General features: G+C 37.6%; 2 protein-coding genes across 3 annotated transcripts in view; one reads left to right on the top strand and one right to left on the bottom strand.

Annotated features, from left to right (window-relative positions):
* The window catches only part of LOC113240576, a 44484-nt gene extending 28111 nt beyond the window's left edge, over positions 1–16373 (top strand). Inside the window, exons 4-12 of the mRNA XM_026477911.1 lie at positions 297–345; positions 1096–1254; positions 2682–2770; positions 5153–5278; positions 8594–8770; positions 10420–10541; positions 13480–13603; positions 14389–14513; positions 15948–16373. Coding sequence (XP_026333696.1) covers positions 297–345; positions 1096–1254; positions 2682–2770; positions 5153–5278; positions 8594–8770; positions 10420–10541; positions 13480–13603; positions 14389–14513; positions 15948–16080 — 1104 coding nt within the window. The 3' untranslated portion in view covers positions 16081–16373. The remainder of the gene's footprint in view (positions 1–296; positions 346–1095; positions 1255–2681; positions 2771–5152; positions 5279–8593; positions 8771–10419; positions 10542–13479; positions 13604–14388; positions 14514–15947) is intronic.
* A 195-nt stretch (positions 16374–16568) lies between these two features.
* Positions 16569–23076, bottom strand: part of LOC113240587 (dynein heavy chain 1, axonemal-like) — a 72392-nt gene continuing 65884 nt past the window's right edge. For both annotated transcript variants that reach the window (XM_026477923.1, XM_026477922.1), the window contains 4 exons: positions 22385–22515; positions 19526–19707; positions 17609–17738; positions 16569–16810 (listed from right to left, as the gene is read on the bottom strand). In XM_026477923.1, coding sequence (XP_026333708.1) covers positions 16596–16810; positions 17609–17738; positions 19526–19707; positions 22385–22515 — 658 coding nt within the window. In that variant the 3' untranslated portion in view covers positions 16569–16595. The remainder of the gene's footprint in view (positions 16811–17608; positions 17739–19525; positions 19708–22384; positions 22516–23076) is intronic.

The following is a 23076-nucleotide window of genomic DNA, read 5'->3' on the forward strand; positions in this document are numbered from 1 at the left end:
TGTGAGTTTACTCAGATTCAGGGATTTTAGTCATATTAGGCAATACCATTTTAAGTGGATATTGACTTATGTATAATTTTTATTGGAACACGCTAACCTACAGCAAAACGAGCAATACAACGTAAAATTTATTTTGTACAAGATAATTATGGTTATTTAAAAAAAAAGATGGAAAAGAAGAAGGTGATGCGAGTACTTTGCCAAATACAATATAATATAGAATATAATGGTGTATTTACGAGTGTGGGTTTATGAAACGATCACACGATAATATAAGCTCTCTGTGATGTGTTCAGGAACAGCATGTTACGACCGGAATTGCGGCATTGATCAGAGCTATTAGCAGTAATTATTAGTAAAATAATGCAAAAAAACTTAATTCACTTGTGTGTCACGCAACCGTAGTTTTTTTTTAAATTCATAGACATACTAGAGTCGGCCCCAAGAAGCTTAAAAGCTTTTTGGTCGGCCCCAACTATCATATCGTTCGATCTCAAGTCGATATCAAGTAACGTGTGAGATTTGTCAAAATTGGTTGCTATTGACATTTAATTTCGAATAAAACTTCATCTCGACTGAAATTAGAAATGAGGTCGAATCATATTGTTTTGTTTTTAGGAATTTATTCTAACAAATCAATTTATCTTTCTGCTGGTCGTAATTTGCGGTTTTTTGAACACATCATAGAGGGTTTATGATATGTGTATAGATAAAATATATATTTTTTTAATGCAAAATAATGAAAAGAGTCCATGTTGTAGTCGGCTGTTTGTGCTGCCACGGGCCGTGCAATGAGTAACTCAGCTCTCAACAATAAGGTATATTTATTTGAAAAGCAAACAGCGGTGATAGGAATGTAATATACCTAACTAAAACTTCATTTCTACTTAGCAAAGTGAATGTTTAATACGGATGAAAAATGCTGATAATAGGATCTTTCGTGTGTGGTCGCGTTCCTTATTAGTTTTCATTCCATTATGCCAGTCAGCCTTCACTATGGGATCTAGAAACAAATAGATACGTTAAAAAAAACGCTAGTTTTAAATCCAGAAGAATTAGTTTAATTAAAAAGCTATGTGTTTCTAACAATTTCAGACAAGGAATGGTTCCCGCCGCCCGATGAAGACTTTGTTCCACCTCACATCGTGCACCTGTACAAAAACAAGGGTATACTTTCGGGTATACTGCCAGAATATCTTGGCGAGTGGGCCGCCGAGAAAGTTAGATGTGAAAACGTTACTATGAGACCTAGCGGTGAGTATTCATTAATCGTTCATTCGGACAAGAGAAATAAATCTTCTCTATTGTATGGGGCGAGGCGAGATGCATTGTCAGCAAACGAACGTTTATGCGCGCGGACGGGTTTTGCTTAGTAGTCAATATATATGACAACATATTTCTTCTCACAGTTGGTAGTAAAACGACAGCTACCTGGAAGACTCTTAATGCACTGACACATTTTACCCTACACACGTCTGTCCGAAAGCATTCGTATCGTGTACATACTCATCGTTTTCTCGTCTGCAAATGACACGACATATTTTCGTCAAACCGACAAAGTTCTTGTCGTGTATAAGACCATTCTCATTTTTTCTGTAGTAGACATGTCGAATTTCTTAGCGTGTACACTCGCCCTCGAATACGTAACGTTACTAACGTTTGCCAACACCTACTTATTAATGCTTTTTATATAGATAATGTGTATTTATATTTATTTTAAACTGTAACTTTTTATGAGTAGGTATATCAATTAGTTTATTTATTTTAGCCATACTAAACTATCATTACAGATTATTATCCAATGCGATAGTCTAGACAATATAATTAATATTTACAAGTACATACTTATTATTAATCTAACTGATAACTACAGATAAATAAAGCAACCTTTGTGAATTTACTCAGAGGACACGTAAATATGTTCACCTCATTATCATATAAGTTCATGACCCGAGTTGCCCGAGTGAACGGCGATTCTCGTGACATGTTGGTGCGAGCATATGGCACCACCAGTAGCTGCGGCCGTCGCCATCGTTCCACATACCTGTTTGGCATACTAAAATTTATGTGCCTCAGTAAATCCACGTTGTCATTTTGATTTTGCCTTTAGTAATTTAAAAATATATGTTACTAATGCTACGTTTCTCCTGACTTCGAGTTTATTGTAACCTATCATGCTTAATATATAATTTAATATAAATAATGTTGGGTCCATCCGTGGGTAGAATGCATATACCCCATACTGTCTTAAATACATATATCTTAGAAATTTATTCTGTATCTCCTTAAGCATAAGTTGTATGATGTGTTCCTTCATAATGACAAAGAGTTGCATGTTCAATGAATCACAAATATTGTGGGTTTTTTTTTAAAGTAATGCAAACATTTACAGCACGTTTGAGAAAAAGTAATTTTTAAAACTGTGCAGACAGATTGAAAAAGCGTGAAAATTTAACCTAACTACAACAACAAAACTTTTGGCAATTTTGACTATAAAATATTTATTGAACAACTATAAATTATTACGCCTGTAGCATGTGGCATGCATCGTAAGCACACATGCAAAATGGCGGTCAAGAAGCATTTGTAAGATCAAGAAAAACCTGTGTTTCATTTCTTTTAATTGACAACTTGACTGTCAGTAGAAAGGGAGAGGTCTGATTTATGTACTTTTATTACAGTTCAAGTGTATGATGCTTTTATGTCGCCTGACGGTGACGACAAACTAGAGCTAACGCTGTCTGACGGCAGCAGCCTCAAGACTGACTATGTGAGTTTACTTAATTTCACAAGACTTCATTATTAAATACAAAGATCGAACACAGACAAAAATTCCTTCGACCCCACTGTACTCGAACCCGCGACCACGGGATTCGGCCCCCATTGCTTTTTGTACTAAGCTGTAGGTCGTGTTACCAAATCAGCCGCAGACGCGCTGTAGTCAATCGATTAAAACGCGCACAAACATCGTTGCAAGCAAGTAACTTATATGCTCCATCGGAGTTTACACTTAGAATTTCATGTAGTTGCTTCATTTCCAAAAGTAACTGAATTTATTTACAAACAAAACTAAAATAAAAAATTTTTTTCTTATCAAAATGCTCGATACACACGCGCGAGTACTAAATAGCAAACTAATGGAGTTATTTTATAATATTTTGTACATACATACATTTTGTATGGGAACGAAGTTAACAAAATGGAAAGTTTCCATACGTCAGGTTAGACGTAGCTCCACAAGGAACCATCTCGCGATTTCTTTAGGGAGTTCTGAACCGCACCTACAGGTTTGCACCGTCAATGCCAAACACGGAACAAAGCACCACGTACCTTGATTTGGTTGATGAATACAGGAGCCGCTGGATCACGGCGGCTAGCCGCCGGAACCGCGTGCTGCGATTTGGGTGACACCAAAATGTGAGGACAGTTTGATCCGCTGGGCGCGGGCTTTAGGTCAAATCAAATCAAATCAAATCAAATCATTTTATTCGTCATCATGGGTATAACAGTACAGATGTTAACGTTTAAAATATTGATCTCCATGACGTACCATCAAGGCATACGAAATGTAGAGTCTCAAAGAAACATTATTAATAAAAATCACATTACATTGACCAACTAATTATACATTATTAAATTAAACCAAGGTAATCTTAAATTTAAAAATAAAGTGATACAATTAAACGAATGTCAATAAATTAAAATACGTCATCAATTACAATACACAGTCATGTCTTTTATAAATTAATAAAATTACAAAAATTCCTCCAGGGAGTAGAATGTTTTTTCAATAATATAGTTAAATAATTTGCGTTTAAATTTAGGTTAGGGACAAGTTCACGATATGTATGTTTAGCACCTGGTTGGACGGTCTCGTAAGAGTTTACGTATTTTAAATATTTTAGAGAACACCGGGCATTATTGCCTTGTTGAGATGGAGCGCACGTCGAAAGTGCTCGTAAGCTTGTAACACGCCAATAGCGGGCGTCCTCGCGAATGACGTATTTGACGTTGCAAACCGCGCGAATGTTAAACGAAGAACTTACAAGTTTATGAAAACCGTACAGATTTATTTAAATATCTATGTATATGTGGAAGTACTGCCACCTTAACCGCCGCCAAGCAGTAATATGAGCATTACTGCGTTCCGGGTTTGAAGGGTAAGGGTGCTGGTGACATTACAGGGACATGGGACTTGTCAAATTATGTCTCAGGGTAACGGGCGCTGTGGCAGTGCTCCTCTGATCTTTGCGCTTTTAAGCACTGAGTGGCACTGCAACTGTTATGGACAGGAGTGTCGTTTACCAACAGGCCCACGATTTGTTCGTCCCGTCACTTGGTGTCTGGTGATAAGCGACACGTCTCGCCTGTCCATAGCTGTTGTTGTGCCACTCACTGCACCTGTCACTTAGATATAAATTGACAAGTCTCATGCGCTTGTAGTTTCATAAGGTGGCAGTACTTCCCTGGGCGAACTCTTTCACAAGGTGCTCTACTGATACTACATAGGCATTCCTACTAAGAATATTGTTATCGATGTTGTACTGAATAATTTTATGTACGACTGACGTTCTATTTAAATAATCAGAAATTTTGTTAATGCGTTCCTAACTTACGTTTGGTTTTTTTTAAATTTTCGAATGTTATCGAGTTCTTAGGTTTTCGCGATTGTTACACATAGGAAATGAAACTATTTTTCCGGATTTAAATCGCGTATATTTGTTTTTTCAACGAAACCGGTTTGTCTGCCACGCAGAGGTTATTCCCGGGCCTAGAGAAATATTTCTGGCCTACATTTATTATTTCGTGAGTTTGGGTGCAATTTGTGTATACTTGTTTTTTCAAACAAACCGGTTTGTTTGAAAAAACAAATATACGCGATTTAAATCCGGAAAAATAGTTTCATTTCCTATTTCGAATGTTACCTAAATAAATAACGCTAATACCCATAGCCCCGCACTACGGAAACCCTGTATCTGGTGCCATGGACACACATAGACAACCACAAATTGCACCCAAACTCACGAAATAATAATTATAGGCCAGAAATATTTCTCTAGGCCCGGGAATAACCTCTGCGTGGCAGATATGGAGGTAGTTTTAAGTTGTGAAATAGGAATGAATGTACAAATGTAAAAATGGCCTTTTTCAGGTGTTCGTGGCAGTTGGCGCGGAACCTCGGACAGACATAGCCCTTCCCTCGTATCTGGAGGTCGACCATGTCAACGGAGGGTATTTGGTCAATACAGAGTTAGAGGCCCGTAAAGACCTTTACGTTGTAAGCTTTTTATAATACTCGTTTACAATCACATCGTTTATAATCACATAAGACAGAGTGGGCAGATTTTTCCGTAGGGGCTAGAAAAACAGTTATTTTGACAGGGGGCTACATTTGAAAATTAAAAATTATTTATATCTCTTATCTCTATCTACAGGTATCTTAAATTATGCCGATGATTTTAAAGTTTTACTTTCTGTCCAAATTGTATTGCGTGTTGGTAAATAAAATAAGCGGAGTTTCTTTCTTTAATTTGAAATAAATAACATTATTATAACAATATTTCAAAAAGGTTCTGTTTCCAGTTTTTTTTATACTACTAAATGATGGGGCGGACAATTCGTGTGCCTGGTATGTAATGCCTAACAGTTGCAGTGTCACTCGGAGCGTTAAATCACAAAGTCCTGAGGGACACTGCCACTGCGCCCGAAACTTTGAGACATAAGTTGACAAGTCTTATGTATAGTTGTAATTCCATGCTCACATGTTGTTTATATGTAACGGATACATGGCGTTAATATTAACTAGTTGGATTGTGTCAGAGGTCGCCACTAGATAATTATTAAACGGCAATACCGAATATTGCTTTGTTGGCGCACCTGCATGATAGGTTAGGCAACAACGCGGGCGGGAGAACAACCATTTGACAGACGGATTATTTTGAACAGTGGTGGTGGAGTGCACCTCATTTAGAAACCTCTCGACTCGGGACACTGTCGCTGCGCCCGTCACACTGAGACATAATTTGACAAGTCCCATGTGCCTGTAATGTCACCAGCACCCTTACCCTTCAAAACCGGAACGTAGTAATGTTTACATTACTGCTTGGTGGCAGAAATAGGTAAGGTGGCTGAACTTCCCTGGACGAACTTCTACTGCTTTTAGTTTCACAATATTGCTTTCTGTTTAATTTCGCAGTATGCAAAGAATAGGTATGCACCCATTGACTTAGAAATAAATGGACGACGGGTCTAATACAAAAACCACGAAAAAAATGTCCCAAGTCAACCTATTTAAACATAGTGACATTTAAAGGAATATGAAGAAGCTAAAACGTTGAATTTAAATTGTAATGTCGTCGCAGTACTGTCTAATTTTGCTTGCTTCGCTGTCAGTTGAACAAACGAAGACTAAAGCGTGAATGACGCTCTGTATACGATTTTAACGCCCTATAAGTTCGGATACTTTTTAGCGCGGACCCGACGTCCGTATAATTGTAAGTCAATGTATGCACCTGATGTTTTGCTTTTCTTTCGCATATTTAAACATTTCTAGGTTCTTTGTCATCAATTTGTAGAATTTTGCTTAAATGTCTTACCTATTTCTGCCGCCACGCAGTAATGTCAGCTTTACTGTGTTCCGGTTTTGAAAGGTAAGGGTGCTTTCTGGTGAAATTACAGTCTTGTCAACTTACGTCTCAGGGCGACGGGCGCAGTGGCAGAGCCTCTCAAATCTTTGCGATCTGCGTGGCATTGTAACTGTTATGGACAGGCGTGCAGCTTATCATCAGGCGCACGACTTGTTTGTTCCGTCACTTGATATTGTTATAAAAAAAAGAAACCCGAAAATGAGTACGTAAGTTTCAACTTTTCTGTCCTCGCTACAAAGCAGTGTTTGCTGAGAAATAAAGTTTTTTTTAATGTTTTTATGTCGTAATGAATTAGAAAATTATATTGATAACCCAGAAATAACAATTATTTTATATGGTGATTGGTGTACAATTGTAAACTATGCATGAAAACATTGCGAGGAGACCTGAAGAGAGGAGGAGAATGTCCGTAAAACTCTTCGAAGGAGTCAGAAGTCCTCCACAAGCATTAGACTAAGATGGTAGGTTGCGTAATGGCTTTGTGTAAAGCACCACCAAAGATCGGAATGCACATAGAGCGCGTAATACCTTCTCTGTAAACCCGGAATTATAAAAAATAAGAAGACAAAAAATATTATAAAATAATCACTTTTTTAGTTACAATTATACAAGTTTCTAAATACACAACCGTAATAAGATAATTGCTATTTTGCCCAAAAATGTTATGCAATGATTCCATGATTTCATTTTCATTTTGCTTTTTTGACTTATTACTAGAGACAAAAGGTGTTCTGATCGATTTTCGTGCTGTAGCTTTCTAGAGCCGCACGGTGTCACCATAAAAAAAAGTATATAAATATTTTTATTACCAAAGTAATTAGGGGCAACGTGTGTCTCTAAGCGTAACGGGTTAAGGATCAAGTAAAGCGACGAACAATTTGTACGCCTGGTGGTAAGCGACACTCCTATATACAGTGTCAGAGCTTAAACCGCAAGTGGCGCACTGTCACCCTTTTTTTTTTTTTTGACGGGGGGGAAATCTTTATGGATACCTCTGAGCCCAGGGAGACTCAGGGGTTATGTGGAGGGCCTACCCCACTAAAACCCCCCCCGGGTTTCCCTCTCGCCGGTTGAGTCGGCGCCGTGGGATCAGTGAACATTCACCACGACGCCGCCCGGATACGCACTGTCACCTTAACCTAAAACATAAGTTGATAAGTCCCATGTGCCTATGGTTACACCACCACTGTTTGGCTTTTAAAACCGGGACGCTTACATTACTGCTCGGAGGCAGAAATAGATAATTAAGATGTCAGTTAGGAGTCGATACTACATCAGCTCGAATTCTAATTTTTCCCTGGCTTGGCTTATTTCAGAATTAATTTATTTTACAAACGGAATTAACGCCATTTTAAAAATGTATATCGTATAGTACCTATACGTGTTCTCTTTAGTTCAGTTGATATAAAAAAAAAATCATTGGTATATGTAAAGTACCTATTCAATACAGTGGTTTTCTTGTAAAATTTCGAGGTAAGTTTGTGTTTTTTTCTTTTCTTGGTAATCAGTGTATATCTTCTGTTTTTTCAAAGTGTTTGTAGCCATTTGAGGTTGTGTCGACTCTTAAATACAAGGAGCTCTATTATGACTTTACTTAATATAGGCACTGTGTGGAATGAAACTATTTTTCCGGATTTAAATCGCGTATATTTGTTTTTTCAAACAAACCGACGTTTCGGGCCCTTTACAGGTCACGGTTGACTGAGGTGGTACAGTCTTCAACCAGTTATGTCTAATATTAATGCAAACCACCCTATTTTTTCACTATAGTTACAATAGTTATTAATTAAATACCTTATTTTTAATTTTACAAAGAAAACATTCCAATTTGCGATTTAAATCCGGAAAAATAGTTTCATTCCTATGTATAACAATCGCGAAAACCTAAGAACTCGATAGGCACTGTGTGTTTGTTTCGGTCTCTGATTACGACTAATACGCGACAGGCCGGCGACGCAGCAAGCGTATATTCACAGTGGAAAGACACGCGGATCCGAATGGATCATTATCACACAGCGGAGCAGCAAGGGATCATCGCAGGCGCTAACATGACCGGTTTCTGGACGCCCTGTAACATAGAACCGCACTTCTGGCTCAGGCTCAAAGATGACATACAAATGGAGGTACCTAGCTGTAATTACAAGCCTATTCACCAAATGAACTTTTCTATATACATTTTAAGGCTTTCGTGGTTATTTATCGAATGATTATCACTAGTTATGGGTTTCTTACCACGATATGATTTCTTTTTATTTTCCCGAAATTTCGGAACAGTTAGACGCCCCATGGCATCGAGTATATGACCAGAAATAGAACGAAATGTTGTTTAATTTGTTTGAAAACTATTCTGCCAAATCATTACGGTGACAACTGTGCTCCGATTGGCCTGCTCGAATTCGAAGTAATTGACGGGCGTTGTCAATTGTTTCACTTCATAATGACCAGCTTAACTTGAGCTTTGCTATAATGGACGAAAATTGAGAACTTACATTATTTAATTAACGATGAAATGTGATTCCGTTTGTTTTGTAATTAGATGTTTTGCAGTTTTTCCCACACCACCGAATGGAACAGCCCCCCATTGTTATAGATATTAACTTTGTTACAATAAATATATAATATTTTTGGAATATACGGAGACACAGGTCAGTTGTTGGCGCTTTGCTATTTCAGCATTCTAATTTCGTAATTAATATAATGTAATTTCAGTGCAAACGAGGGTTGATATTTACAAGTGATATAAGGCCCATTTGCCTGTTGAGTTGCCAGGGATGGATGGCCTTATTTCGTCTCCATTTCTAGTTATATACTCGATGCCCCATGGTCGTGAGTTGATCGGCAATCGGCAGATAACTGCTTTAAGAACAGACATATCTGTCTATCCTCTTTCGGTGTTAATGATTTTTAGATTTATAGATTATAGATATATATTTGTTAGAAATATTAGTATAGTAAAATACCAGAATAAGGGTCGTATTCTAGAATTCTACTCAATGCTCAAGTCAGGATTGCAATTGAAACACGAGCACTGGAAATACGACCCTAATCAGGGACTTGAGTATGATTTCGAGTGCTTTAAACCATACTCAAATCCTGACTTGTGCATTGAGTACAGTTCTGGAATACGACCCTAAGATAGTTAAGTCCTTTATTAATACGTGTTTTGGAAAAAAGTTGCTTTGGAAAATTAAAAAGAAAAATTATAGAATCATATTTATAAAAAAGATGTTAAGATCTATCATCATTTGGTTTCCTATATTGATCAGAATCGAGAAGTATGTTGTATGAAGTGAACATCGCTAATCGTAAAATTTGACCAAAAACTTGACAATGCGGCCGTACCACGAAACTGAATGCATTATACGAAAGTATCGTTCGTTCGATATTTATGGTCTACAAGAATGGGCCATAAGTGTACCGCACCAAGAAAGAGCCGCTGTGTATTACGAATCACACGGCGTACACTCGTTTGCATATTTATTTTCTCAAAATTCAAAATCAAAACGAAAAATTGATTTTAAAATAAATTTTGCACATTCTGAATGCATAGTGACTTAACTGTACAATTAGGCGTTTTTGGCGTTTTCAAATGATGTTTGACTACAATATCGGCCGGACGCGTTTTGAAGCGTAGCAGCGGCAACTAGCGTTTATATCTTACATTGGGCACGAGAAGTACACTTGCGGCGGCTATTTAGGTATTATATGTCTGTGAGTAGGTGCCAACGTATCTTTTTGGATAAAACTACCAGCTTAATGTGTCGTGGTGCAGGTGGTGGGCGAGGTGGGCGCGTGCATGCCGACAATCGGGATCTTCAAGCCGTGCGATAACGACCCACTCGGGCGCAAGTATGAGCTCAAGATCGGCGAATTCGACAAACCTTGCTACAAAGAGTGAGTACTTGGAATCTTCTTATATCAGGAACAAACATAGATGCTGTATAATATCGTGTACAATACACGAGCAACTCAATATCTACTTTCCGTTCTGAGGTCAATTCACTTACGATAGAAAGAACAGTAGGTAAGAACGAAATTACTTTATATCGAATAACGGTCGCAAACACTTTAGTATTCTAAGAATCATAATATTTTTTTTATAACATCAAATGACGGGACGAACAAGCCGTGCGCCTGACGGTAAGCTACACGTCTATCCATAACAGTGCCAATCAGAGCTAGAGCTTTAAATTGCGAAGATCTGAGACTACCATTGCGCCCGTCACCCTGAGACGTAAGTTGACAAGTCTCATGTGCTTGTAATTTCACCAGCACCCTTACCCTTCAAAACCGGAACACAGTAATGTTGTAAGGCAATGTAAATTACTGCTTGGGGGCAGAAATAAGTAATATTAATAATATTTATTCACCAAGCCACATCACGCAACATTTAGCATGTTAAGGTACAATTTTTTGATCTTTTAATGCACTCCATAACTTAACCTCTAAAAAAATTCTCACGATAGTCCTTGGTATCTCCACATGCAAGAGTAGTCGGAAGCTGTTTAAATCGTGAAGTCGCATGCGAAGACAAATGGGGCAAAATTTTGATCCAAATTTTAATTATGAACGATAGTATTTTTTTACTGAAATGATAACGATAACGCATTACATTCAGTTAATTCAATCACACAGACTTGCAGCCTTTTTGTTTAAGTTGGAGAAACTTACGTTAATTTCGAATAGCAACAACTGCACTGAAAACACACATTACTTCTTCTATGAGCATACTGTGGCAGTTGTTGCTAGTAAGGCTTGTATAGTTCATGAACTACGAACTGTTAGGAATATATTCTCGACACTGACCGATATGAACCAGTTCGTCTTGCACGGTTTTAATAGTTCATCGTTCTTTTTAGTTCAGTATGAACTAGGAACTGTCTGCGTTGATAGTTCACCTGTCTTTTATTCAGTAGGAACGGTGCGAGCGGGACAATAGCGATCTTTCACTGCTTTTAGTAAAACCACATTAGTGACATTTTCCACAAAAAGTCTTTAATTGATATACTTATGGTAAGAAAATGACTATCTTTCTGCACGTCAAACTCAATAACAAAAAAGCTATAAACTTAATACGTAATTTAATAATAATTTTTTGTGGAAAGTATCATTCATGTGGTTTTACCTTTAAGCAGACGATATCAACCTACGTGTACGAGTATATGAAGTAGTTGTACCTACATTTTTATTTTTAAACACACCATTCTAAGTACCGATTCCATACAAATTGTATTTTTAAATATTTAGCACGCTGTAACTATGGACCTCATAATACTAGAAGTCCGTAGTAGTTCATGTGAATAAAATTAGTAGTTTGGAGCGTTCGTTCAACGCGAGCAAGGACAAGACGAACTAAGGTACTTGTAGAATTAAATGAACTAGAAGACCGACCTAGTTCATTTGACCGATTGAACTAACCAGGATCGCTCCCTGTAAGGACCGATCAGGCACAAGTCTAGTAAAAGTATTTGAGTATTTTAATGGCAAATTTACAACGCCTTCTAGTGGTCGCAAGACGAAGTAACTTTTTACATCTATATATTTTAAGCGGTTGCTAGCGATAATGTGACTCAAGGTACAGGTACTGCGGGCACATTCTCGCTTAAACGTACCTATTGCTTATTGATTACTAATTCATAATCGTATTGAAAGTTTAACTATTGAAAACAAAATAGTTCCATATTTTTCCAAAAGATGGCGTCTGAAAGTATGCAATAAGACGTGTGTGGTAATCACCACAGGTCGTAAAAAGGTGTTCCACATAACATAGATTACATATATAGATATAGTTACAAGGAGCGACATAGTTGTTGAAACCACCAAGTATTAGTTAATTACTTTTTCGAATTCTGGATTTCCGGATGAAAGAAAATTCTATCTTTATTCTATTCGTGAAGATAAATACCGTTATTGACAACGTTGTCAAAAATGGCACTGCTTCGTCGTGTTGCAGCAGTTTTTTTTAATAAAAAGTATTAAAATAATCCAGTGTGAACATTTTCTTTTTAAAATACGACATTTCTGCTAGTGGTTCGAATTTATGAACATCTACATGCTATACCGTGTTTTTGAATGTAAATAAAATATTTTTAGAGCGCGATCACGATTCTCATGCGAACTAATATGTCCTAAAATTCCTCTCGTAAATAAAATTTTAAAGAATTCTTTTTCTTAAGTTCTACTAGCAAATGTCGCGGTTCTATCAATGTGACCGTCAATTTAAAGCTAGGGAGGGGCGGAGAGTGACCATACTCGTTACTTTTTATTTTCTGTTTTGGCAAGAAGGTCAGTTATCTACTGCATTATTTACATGGCACCATTACAATTATTTTAAAATCCAATTTCGACTTCCTAGGTCAGTAGTTTGTCCTACGATGCAGTAAAACCATTACCGGAAATCCGGAATTCGAAAAAATAAATAATATTTGATGGTTTTAATAACTCTGTGTCGCTTCTTGTAGCTATGTCTATACATGTATCTATATATGTGGTACACCTTTTTCCGACCTGTGGAGATTACCACGCACGTGTCATTGTACATTTTCAAACGCCATCTTTTGGCAAAATATGAAACTATTTGGTTTTCAATAGTAACATTTCAATATGATTATGAATTCAAAGATAGAACACACAGAAAACTCTCGTGAACCCGGTGGGAGTTGAACACGCGTCTATGCATTGCTCTAAACATCTGAGCCACAGTGTTTTAGTTATAGGTCTTTGTATTGACTTTCGGCATTCGTCACCGCTAGTGACATCTAGTGAGAGATTTTTGGATAACCTTCTCACCGCAGCCGATGCAATGTTTTTAAAATTTCTATATGTTTTGCAGCACCGAGGAGTACAGAAACAGATATAAACGCGGCATGTTGTTTTACCTGCGCGACGAGGTCGTCGTCGGCATGTTATTCTGGAACTTCCCGCCCATCGAAGACCGATACGAAGTCTGCACAGAAGTATATGCTTTTTTCACAAAATTACAGTGTACTAATTATATCGAGTGTATAACCAGAAATAGAGACGAAATAAGGGCCATCCATCCCAGGCAACTCATCAGACAATTGGCCTTTGTATCACTTTTAAATAACAACTCTAGTTTGCACTGAAGTCACTAAATGAAAAGCTGAAATAGTGCAGCGCTAACAACTGACCTGTGTGTACGTCTTCGTATATTCCAAAAAACGTTCAGTATTTATTGTAATAAAGATAATATCTCAAACTATGGGGGCTGTTCCATTCGGTGGTGTGGGAAAAACAGCAAGACAAGACAAACGGAATTACATTTCATCGGTAATTAAATATTAAATATGTAATTTTTCAATTTTCGTCCAATATAGCAAAGCTCAAGTTATACTGGTGGATTTGAAGTGAAACAATTGACGACACCCGTCAATTGTTTCGAACTCGGGCTAGCCAATCGGAGAGCAGTTGTCACCGTAATGATATGGCAGAATAGTTTTCAAATAAATGACATTTCGTCTCTATTTCTGGTTATATACTCGATGACTAATTATAACTCCGGGAAATTTAGCTTAGCTAGAATGACATATGACAAACATGAACAGTGATGGGACACGTTCAGTTAAATTGAGAATCGATGTTAAAATTAATCAGTGTATATATAATATACATATATATATTAATATCTATTGTTGACCATGGGTTTACAATTATATTTTCGCATTTTTGTACGAGTTTTCCTCTCGTCACTTGTACCATAAAAAAAAATTGTTTGTTCCAGATGTTGCGAGCGAGGCCAACGTACAAAGATATCAATGTGCTGGCGGAGCTGTTGGGCTTCGAGGGTTTGCAATGTGTCTACATCCCAGAAACAGAGATAAAGCCTCCTTCACCGTGTATCAAAAAGTATGTTCCGAAGTACCTACCATCATTACAAATATCGGAATAGCCGGATTGTTATAATTATTAATACAAAGATCGAACACTCAGAAAAAATTCCTTCGATCCGGATTCGAACCGATGTCTTCTAGCTTACCGTGTCAGACGCTATACCAACTAAGCAACGGATCTAACCAGCGGACCTTACCAATTTTTGCGTCTTAGTTTTAGTGTTTGCGTCGTATCTTTGTATTTCGTTTTTCAACGACTTTTTAGTCGTAGCGCCATCTATGAGAAATCTGTATTTCATCACCCGGTTAGATACCTTTAAGTCGCGTAGATGTCGCTATTCATTGTATTTAAATTTTTATTGAATTAATATTCAATTGTTTTTATGTGAAATTACTTCACTATACTCTAGCCAAATTCGATGTAGAATGTTTAATAACAAAACGTTGCTAGGCAACCAATGATGGCATAGGAAAAGAACATTTTTTTCAATGCTCATTATTAAGGCTTGCTCTGCCCACGGCCTGCTCCCTTAATTGGAATTTAAATAGGTAAGTAAGTAATTGGGTTATGTAGAAGTAATATTTACCTAGACAATTATTATAAAATTTACAAAATACCTATTGATACGTATGATTTAGGAATAAAAATAAGTGTTTGCGTCCTATTAATATTTACTGCTAGATGGTAAGTAATGGTAGATGAAAAGAAACAAAATTGTAAGATTTTATTTGATATTAATTTACCACATTTAAAATCATCCAGCATCTGTTTCCGATTCTGAACTTGAATTACCACTAGAACTCGAATGTTTTCAATCTCTCACTTCAAATCAAAAAGTCACTAGGGATGACACAGTTATACAAATAATTAATTACTGGTCATTTTTAGGTGATTTGAAACTTCTGTTGAATAATATTCATTATAAACATGGCTTCAAGATTTAGTATTATCCACAATGTAGTTGAATTTCGTAGGAAATTATTGAAATTGTATAGTAACTGTGAAAGATCTGAGATGAAAACCCTAAAAATCATACGTTTTTGTTTTTTTGACATTAATTCTACATCGAATTTGGCTAGAGTATAGTTATAATTATTAATACAAAGATCGAAAACTCAGAAGAAAAGCCAGTCTGGACTTTATCTGAACTTTAAGTAGTAAATATAGAGTGGATAATAACTCCCTCTGAAATCTCGGAATTACTAAAAAAGGCTAAATTCTAAACAAAATAATTATAATACAAACTCTTATAGGTACAAAATATTTACAATTACAAAATTTTTACAATTACAAAATATTTACAATTACAAAATTTTTATTCTAAACACGCATGCTACCGTTGTAAAGTGATTGCTAATTAGACGGCAAAGATTTAGAACAGTGGGAGGTATTAGTCATTCTATGTGTATTGTTTCCTTGAATTTTATTTTAATTTCTTTGTGTTTTCAGTTCAAAATGGATGCCGTACCCGGAGTACGATAAAATACGCGAGCTTTCCAATTTCGAATTCTACAAAGGGCCGCTCAAAATGCCTTCGGATTCAGAAGTCGAGGAAAATTCGCCGAAACAAAATGCCGTATAGGGTTTGCCGAAAGAAAACAACAGCATTAACCGCCGTTAATTCAGCAAATTGACCTGTATTGTGAACGTAATTAGTAGTGAAATTAAACAATTGTGTTGTATTTTGTATTTGTAAAGCGCTACATATTAGCTGATGAAATATTCGCGTTAAAAAGTTTCAAATTGTACTCTACAAACCTCATTGTTCCGACCAAATGTTACTTTTGTGAATAAATACTATTTATTACGCAAGGAATGTACCACCAAATCAGCGGCGTGAGTGTTGAAATTAAAAACAGCAGGCCCGCAGCCGCGACGGGCTCGGGATTGGGTTGTGCGGGTGTGGGTCGGTCGGAGGTCTTCATTATCTTGGCCATGCATTCAAATTTCGTAATAAATAAATGTACCTAAGCCTCACTGCATTATTATTCCTGCTGAATTATAGAAATCAAACAATTTAGTCAAGTAGTAAATATATAATTCAGTTAAAATCCGTTCTCATTCTCGTGATCGGGTTTCCAAATTTTCCCGAAGTCCTTAATAATCCAATGCGCAGAAGAGCGCCACGCCGCGCTTGATCCAGTGCGCCTGCGGCTTCTGCGTGGGCAGCTCGATGGTCATGACGTAGTTGGTGGAGTGCCCCGTCGTGGACAGTGTCCCGGCGCGAAGCAGAGTCTTGTACGTCGGACATTCGTACAAGCCCTCCTTCAGCTTGTGTTCGCGCTCCGGTTTCATGTAAATTATCGCCATTTCTGTGGAAGTACAGGCACTTACTTTTGTACTTACCTACCTAGATTCATGCAATATGCTACGAAGTATATCTGTGAATTGTAGCAATCTGCCGTGTAAGCGTATTATATAGGTGGTGGACTTACAACTTGGAAGTTACAAAAGTCTCAACCACCCATACGCTTACAAGGCAGATTGATACAATTCACAGGTCTTCATCGTAGCATATTGCATTAATCAATAAAAGTACAAATACATCGTAATTTATTGAGTCAATATGATACTGATGCAATAAGTTACGATGATGTACACGCCACTCTGAAATCTCAACAGATTTAGTCTTATTTCCCAGAAACTAACCAGCAGATCGAGCTGGAGATTCTTTTACCTTGAGAGTATTAATAATACATTTTTTTTTAAATAAAATAAGTATTTATAGTTATTAAATAAAAACTGGTAATTTGAGGTACATCCGCCATATTGACTGTCAATTCTTTGATATTGCTATAACTTCGTCCTGACGGAGGTATATTTATTTAAACACAGGCACTAAATAGTACAAATTAGGTAAATTTTTTTGATATCAAATTTGTCACGAACCGTTAAGGTACACCCGCCATTCTGACTCTCACAACGAATTGGTATCAAGGTATCAATTATAATAGTGGCACCTGTACCATTAAAGGTATAATGTAGTGGTACTTATAAGATCCAGTTGGTCCGAAGGTCGAGCACTGAGGGCTTCGGAATTTCACTGGTTGTACAGTCGTGAAATTGTTGATTGCAACCTGTAACGAGACGATTGGAGGCCTATGGCATACCGGTGTACAACTCCTTGGGTTTGGACTCCTCCAGAGCGAGTTCCGCGCTGTTCCAGCGGGCGCCTTCGAGGAACAGCCCTCGCACGCAGCAGCCGTCGTCGGGCCGCTTGGCCGGCGCAGCGGACATCGGCTGCGGGTTAGGTTTTCTGTTTGCTTACTCTGGTCGATCCATATTCAAATGGATAATTTAACTATAAAATCATTTGAAAAGAAGATGCCTGATATTACGAGTGTTTATTATTTTCGGCATAAAAATAGAACTAAGGGCTCTTCTTACACATAAACACGATACGACGTCGCGTCGTAGCATGACGATGTCCTACCTTAGCGAGCCCTAAGGGCTCTTACACATACGTACTTGGATGACAAAAATCCGTGGTAGTAACCCGTTTAGCTCATGGAGGTAGTCTCGATCTCTGATGTTTCAAATAAAAAAATAAATATTGTAAATGTTATTTACAAAGAGCAACCCCTAGAGTTTCTTGCTCATTCTTCTCAGGGGAATCTGCCTTACGAATGAGCGGTAGAGTTTAATATTGTGACGATTTCAAGTGTAATAATGCTTACCTATGAAATAAAGATTATTTTGAATTTGAATTTGAATACCTCGTAGCGCGACGCGACGTCGTATCATGTTTACCTGTAAGAGCCCTACGCCAATATTGCTACTTGGAATGATTTGTCCCCTAATGGATTCTCTCTGTGGAGTCCGTCATTATAATAAGGGATCCCTGTGTAAAATGGACGGAGGGGATTTTTCCCACTAGTTATATTATTATTAAAATACAATCCCAGTAGTTATACTATAATAAGACTGAGTACTCTATGAAACTAGTGATAACGAATGAAGATGTGTCAAGGTCTTTCTCAACTTCTAAGTTTCGTCTTTCCTCACCTATTTTATTATTTATAGCCATTTTACGTAGTGTTATTATTTTTACATTTTTCTACGAAAGTATATAATTACATATTATTAGTATATGTTTTGGTTGTACCCTCTTTGCATGCCAACAGAGACTCAACCATTGTTTAAGCATATGAAAAAAGAATGGGAGGCACTGTATGACCTCTTAGCTTTTGCTATGCTTATGCTGTGTGCTTTACAAGCTCAACTGAAACAATTTGAATTAAAAACACTTGTGCGATTGTTTTTATGTGCGACCGCCATCTCACTCACGATATCTATGTATGTATTAGCGTTCTTTGCTCGCCTATCGCAATTGTAAAGGGGTTAGAGCATTTGCGCACTACGACGTCCGATTCGTATCAGGGGGTCTAGTCTCGATCTCCGTTCGAAACAATTACTGCCAAATAAGCAATATTTGACCAAATGAAAAGACGCGCGATGTGAATGAAGCTTCATACTGGATACTTGTCTTTTTGTCGAATATTACTTATTTGACAGTAATTGTTTCGGACGGATGTCAGACGGAGATCGAGAGTAGCCCCCCAGTTCCGAATCCGAGAAATGACCGTCCGAAATGTCCCAGGTGTCCGAAGTGCCAAGTGAATGCCACCAGTATTTTTCTACATTAGTTCTATTGGTTTTATGGGTAAATCTCTCACAACAGAACGAACAAACGTCTATTGTTCCCTTTTAACAACTAATCACGTACAACAATTTTTCTACTAAAAACACTGAAAATTTAAACTGAAACTGCCTCCGTGGCCGAACGGTTACCATGTCGGACTGCCACGCAGAGGTCCCAGGTTCGATTCCCGGGCCGGGAGAAATAGTTGTATGGCCTACAATTATTTCTCTCGTGAGTTTGGGTGTAATTTGTGGTTGTCTATGTGTGTGTCCATGGCACCCGCGACACAGGGTTTTCCCTAGTGCGGGGCTATGTTGAGTGTGTGCGTTTTTTTTTTTTTTTTAAAATTAACCCGTACCCGTTTAGTATAATTTAGTATAATCACCTCAAAGGCATATCCGATAGTGTCGATGGCGATGACGTGCTTCCGGGCGTAGTTCTGCAGCGCGCCGGTGAGGAAGGCCTGAGGGAAATAGAAGCCCGAAATCCAGAACACCTTGGGGATACCCGTGTCCACCCACTGCTGCATAAATACCACTCGCAGACACATGTCTTTCACCCAGGCCGCTGCAAAAAACGTCTGATTTGACCGGAGCGTCTCGAAGGAATTAAAAACAAGTTCGACGGCCCCACCGAATAAACGTGTAAAGGAATTTGAAAAAAAAAAAAAAATTACTCATTGGTGATTGGACTATACTTAAATATTTATTTAATTTATGTATGACCAAATTAAATATAAAAAACATTATATTTTATATTAAAATATGAAAACCGAAAATATTTATATTTTTTGAAAATTTATCTCGGATATTTGACAAACCCCAGGTCCTTGCAAAAGAAGTCCGTTATCTACCCAGGATGCTGCGAGAGGCCATTGAAATTAAAAAACACCCTAAGTTCAAGAGGGAAGATGGTTTCGTCGTACCACCAGGTTGGGATCCAGTAGTTACTCTGATGAAAAATCCCAAACAGACATAAGACTTCAGTACCACAGCAATGTTTTAATTTGTTCTAATTACCATTATTAATTAATAATAAATTTAACTTAATAAAAAATCATATTGTTAAAATAAAATAATTTGTAATATAGATGTAGCGTAAATTGGAATGTTCTATGTTAGGGCACTGTCGGTTCGAGGCAATACGTTGGCTCACAGATTCACGCGATGTACAATTGGAGTGAAACTTACGCTCTTCAGAGCATACTGCCAAAGTTTCTACACGTGTGCTCTGTGGTCTAATTTCACACAGAGATCGTACAGTGCCTTGCGAATCCAATATAATAATACCTTTAGGGTCTTGTTGAGGCTTCCACGTTTCTGCAGCGCATCTGGCATGTTTGCGGATGCTGCTGTTAAGGATTTTTATGCCATCATGCGCAAAATGTCTGCAGCGCTGGTACAAAGGGTGAGGGGAAGCAATAACAAGATCCTAAAGCTAATTGCAAACAGGATGGATGCAGCAGTTTTCCAGAGGTTCATCGAATTGCATGTACTGCGTGCGAATCGGTGAGCCGCTTGGACAGCCGGGTCCGTCTCATTTTATTTTTAATTTTATTCATTTTTGGTTATGTAATTGTACTAACCCTAATAACTAGCATAGTTATAAGTTGTTATGTTACTAACCTACTAATTTATATGGATTACTGTGGTCCGAAATAAAAGATTTTTATTTTATTTTTTATTTTATTTTATTATGTAAAATTAAAAATATTTAATTAATAACTTTTGTAACTATAGGGAAAAATAAGATGGTTTGCATTAATATTAGACATAACTGGTTGAAAACTGTACCACCTCAGTCAACCGTGACCATGGGACCTGTGTAGAGCCCGAAACGTTGGTACATACGCGATTTAAATTCGGAAAAATAGTTTCATTTCCTATGTGTAACAATCGCAAAAACCTAAGAACTCGAAAATATTGATACTTTATCAGAAATTAATAAAAAATCCTCTTAACTTTTTATTCTACCAAAAATTGATTAAATGCAAAAAGCCGTAAACGCTTTCACGCGTTTATTCGGTGGGGCATCGATTTTACAATTGAGGTGGGTGTTTGCGACTAAGTTCTACGGGACAAACAAGTTGTGCGCCTGATTGTAAGCTACACGCCTGTCCATAACAGTTGCAGTGCCACTCAGAGCTTTAAATTCTGAAAAGGTCTGAGGGGCACTGCACTGCGCCCGTCACCCTGAGACATAAGTTGACAAGTCCCATGTGTCTGTAATTTCACCAGCACCCTTACCCTTCACAACCGGAACACAGTAATGCTGACATTACTGCTTGGCGGCAGGAATAGGTAGAGTGGCAATACCCTGGACGAACTCTTTCACAAGGAGCTCTACTAACGAAATGCACTAGTAACGACGTAATTATGGCAAAGTTTGCACTTTACCGTATTTAGCTAACGTCTGTTTATCAACCTACTTATAAATCTCACTGGGCACGGATCTCTTCCCAGGCGAGGTTTTAAGCCGTAGTCCGCCACTCTGGCTCGATGCGTGTAAGGGACTTGTGAACCTTCTTTGACGTGCAGATTTCATCACTATATGTTGCTTCACTAATCTGCCCTCGTAACGAAAAAAGGCACAACAATGCGTACTTTACACAGCAGTTGTGCCTTTTTTCGTTCCGAGGGCAGTAATAAGCTCATGGTCAAAGGAGTTGTTCCTTTAGTGGTACTAAAATAAATGGAAAATTGAACCAGGCTATTAGTTGGTTTTTTGTAAGGAGCTCTCAAAATCTAGAAAGTCCGAATTAAAAACAAATTATTTTTGATTTGCAATTTCCAGAAAACCGTTAGGGAATTTTAATGCTATGTAAAGTAAAACGGAACGCAATCCCACGAAACGGAACTGTTTGTTATGTAATTTTTTGGGTAATCCGCCAGTGGCCAATGCCATAAAAAATATTAACACATCAGATGTGAAAGCCATTCTTGTTGCAATTTAATTAGCCAACTAGAATAATGTTTTTGAATATTGTAACATTTAAGTGTTGCTGCTTTCTTTCCAAGCTTTTATCTGGCAAAAAAATTGAGGCTGGTTAAATTTTTCTGGGAATAAAGTACCAAGCTCCATACTAATTCGGTACAAGTCCTTTCAAATTAAATTTCATACAAATTCCGAAATCTCAGACGTACGTGTCCGGATCCCGACACACGGTCTCTACTTTAAGGCTACCACGGCTTTTATAGATATTAGTTCGATACAACACTGAGTGTGCTTTGTGCGTGAGTGTTACCGAGCGGCTTGAGACTAGGATAGGCTTTGGAACTCCACATGACGGGCACCACGTTCTTGGCAAGGCTGTTGGACATGCTCTCTAGTGCTTCAGACATCACCACCAAACCTTTGAGTGCCTTCAGCAGGTCCCTATCAACAACAAATAGTATTTGCTGAGGCCAGGAGTAAGGATTGCTGGACGAGTATGAGTTATAAGGACGAGCTCCAGCGAGGCCTTGTATTAATGCAAGTCAAGCAATCCCCGTTCCCGCCGAGGCATGCATAGTATTTTTCTCAAACAATGTGAGGAAATAATAAAAGACTAAAGAGACGAAGGTGTACTAGAAAAAGCAAAAACAATAATTTATTAATAATAAAAGTAATATTTGACGTGTTAGAGCAATGACTAAAAGAAAATATGACTGTTTTTCCAGGCATATTAATAGTACTTTTATACTGAAAATGAAGGATAAAATAATGTGTTTAATCACGTATGCAACGCAACGTCCATGGTCTCGAAAGCCATAGTCAACTTTTTGGTCAAGTGTGGGTTGTCCATAAAAATGAATAAAATTGATCAAAATTTTTTTTACTGCTAAGAACGCGACGCAGTTTCATGAAGGGATCATTTTACTGTATGGGACGAAAAAAAGTCGAGACAGCCGAAGTTGGTCAAATTTCAAATAAATATTTTTCATAAAAATTGATTAA

Source organism: Hyposmocoma kahamanoa, unplaced genomic scaffold (genome assembly GCF_003589595.1).
Source record: "Hyposmocoma kahamanoa isolate Upper Pololo Valley unplaced genomic scaffold, ASM358959v1 157, whole genome shotgun sequence".
NCBI classification, from domain to species: Eukaryota; Metazoa; Arthropoda; class Insecta; order Lepidoptera; family Cosmopterigidae; genus Hyposmocoma; species Hyposmocoma kahamanoa.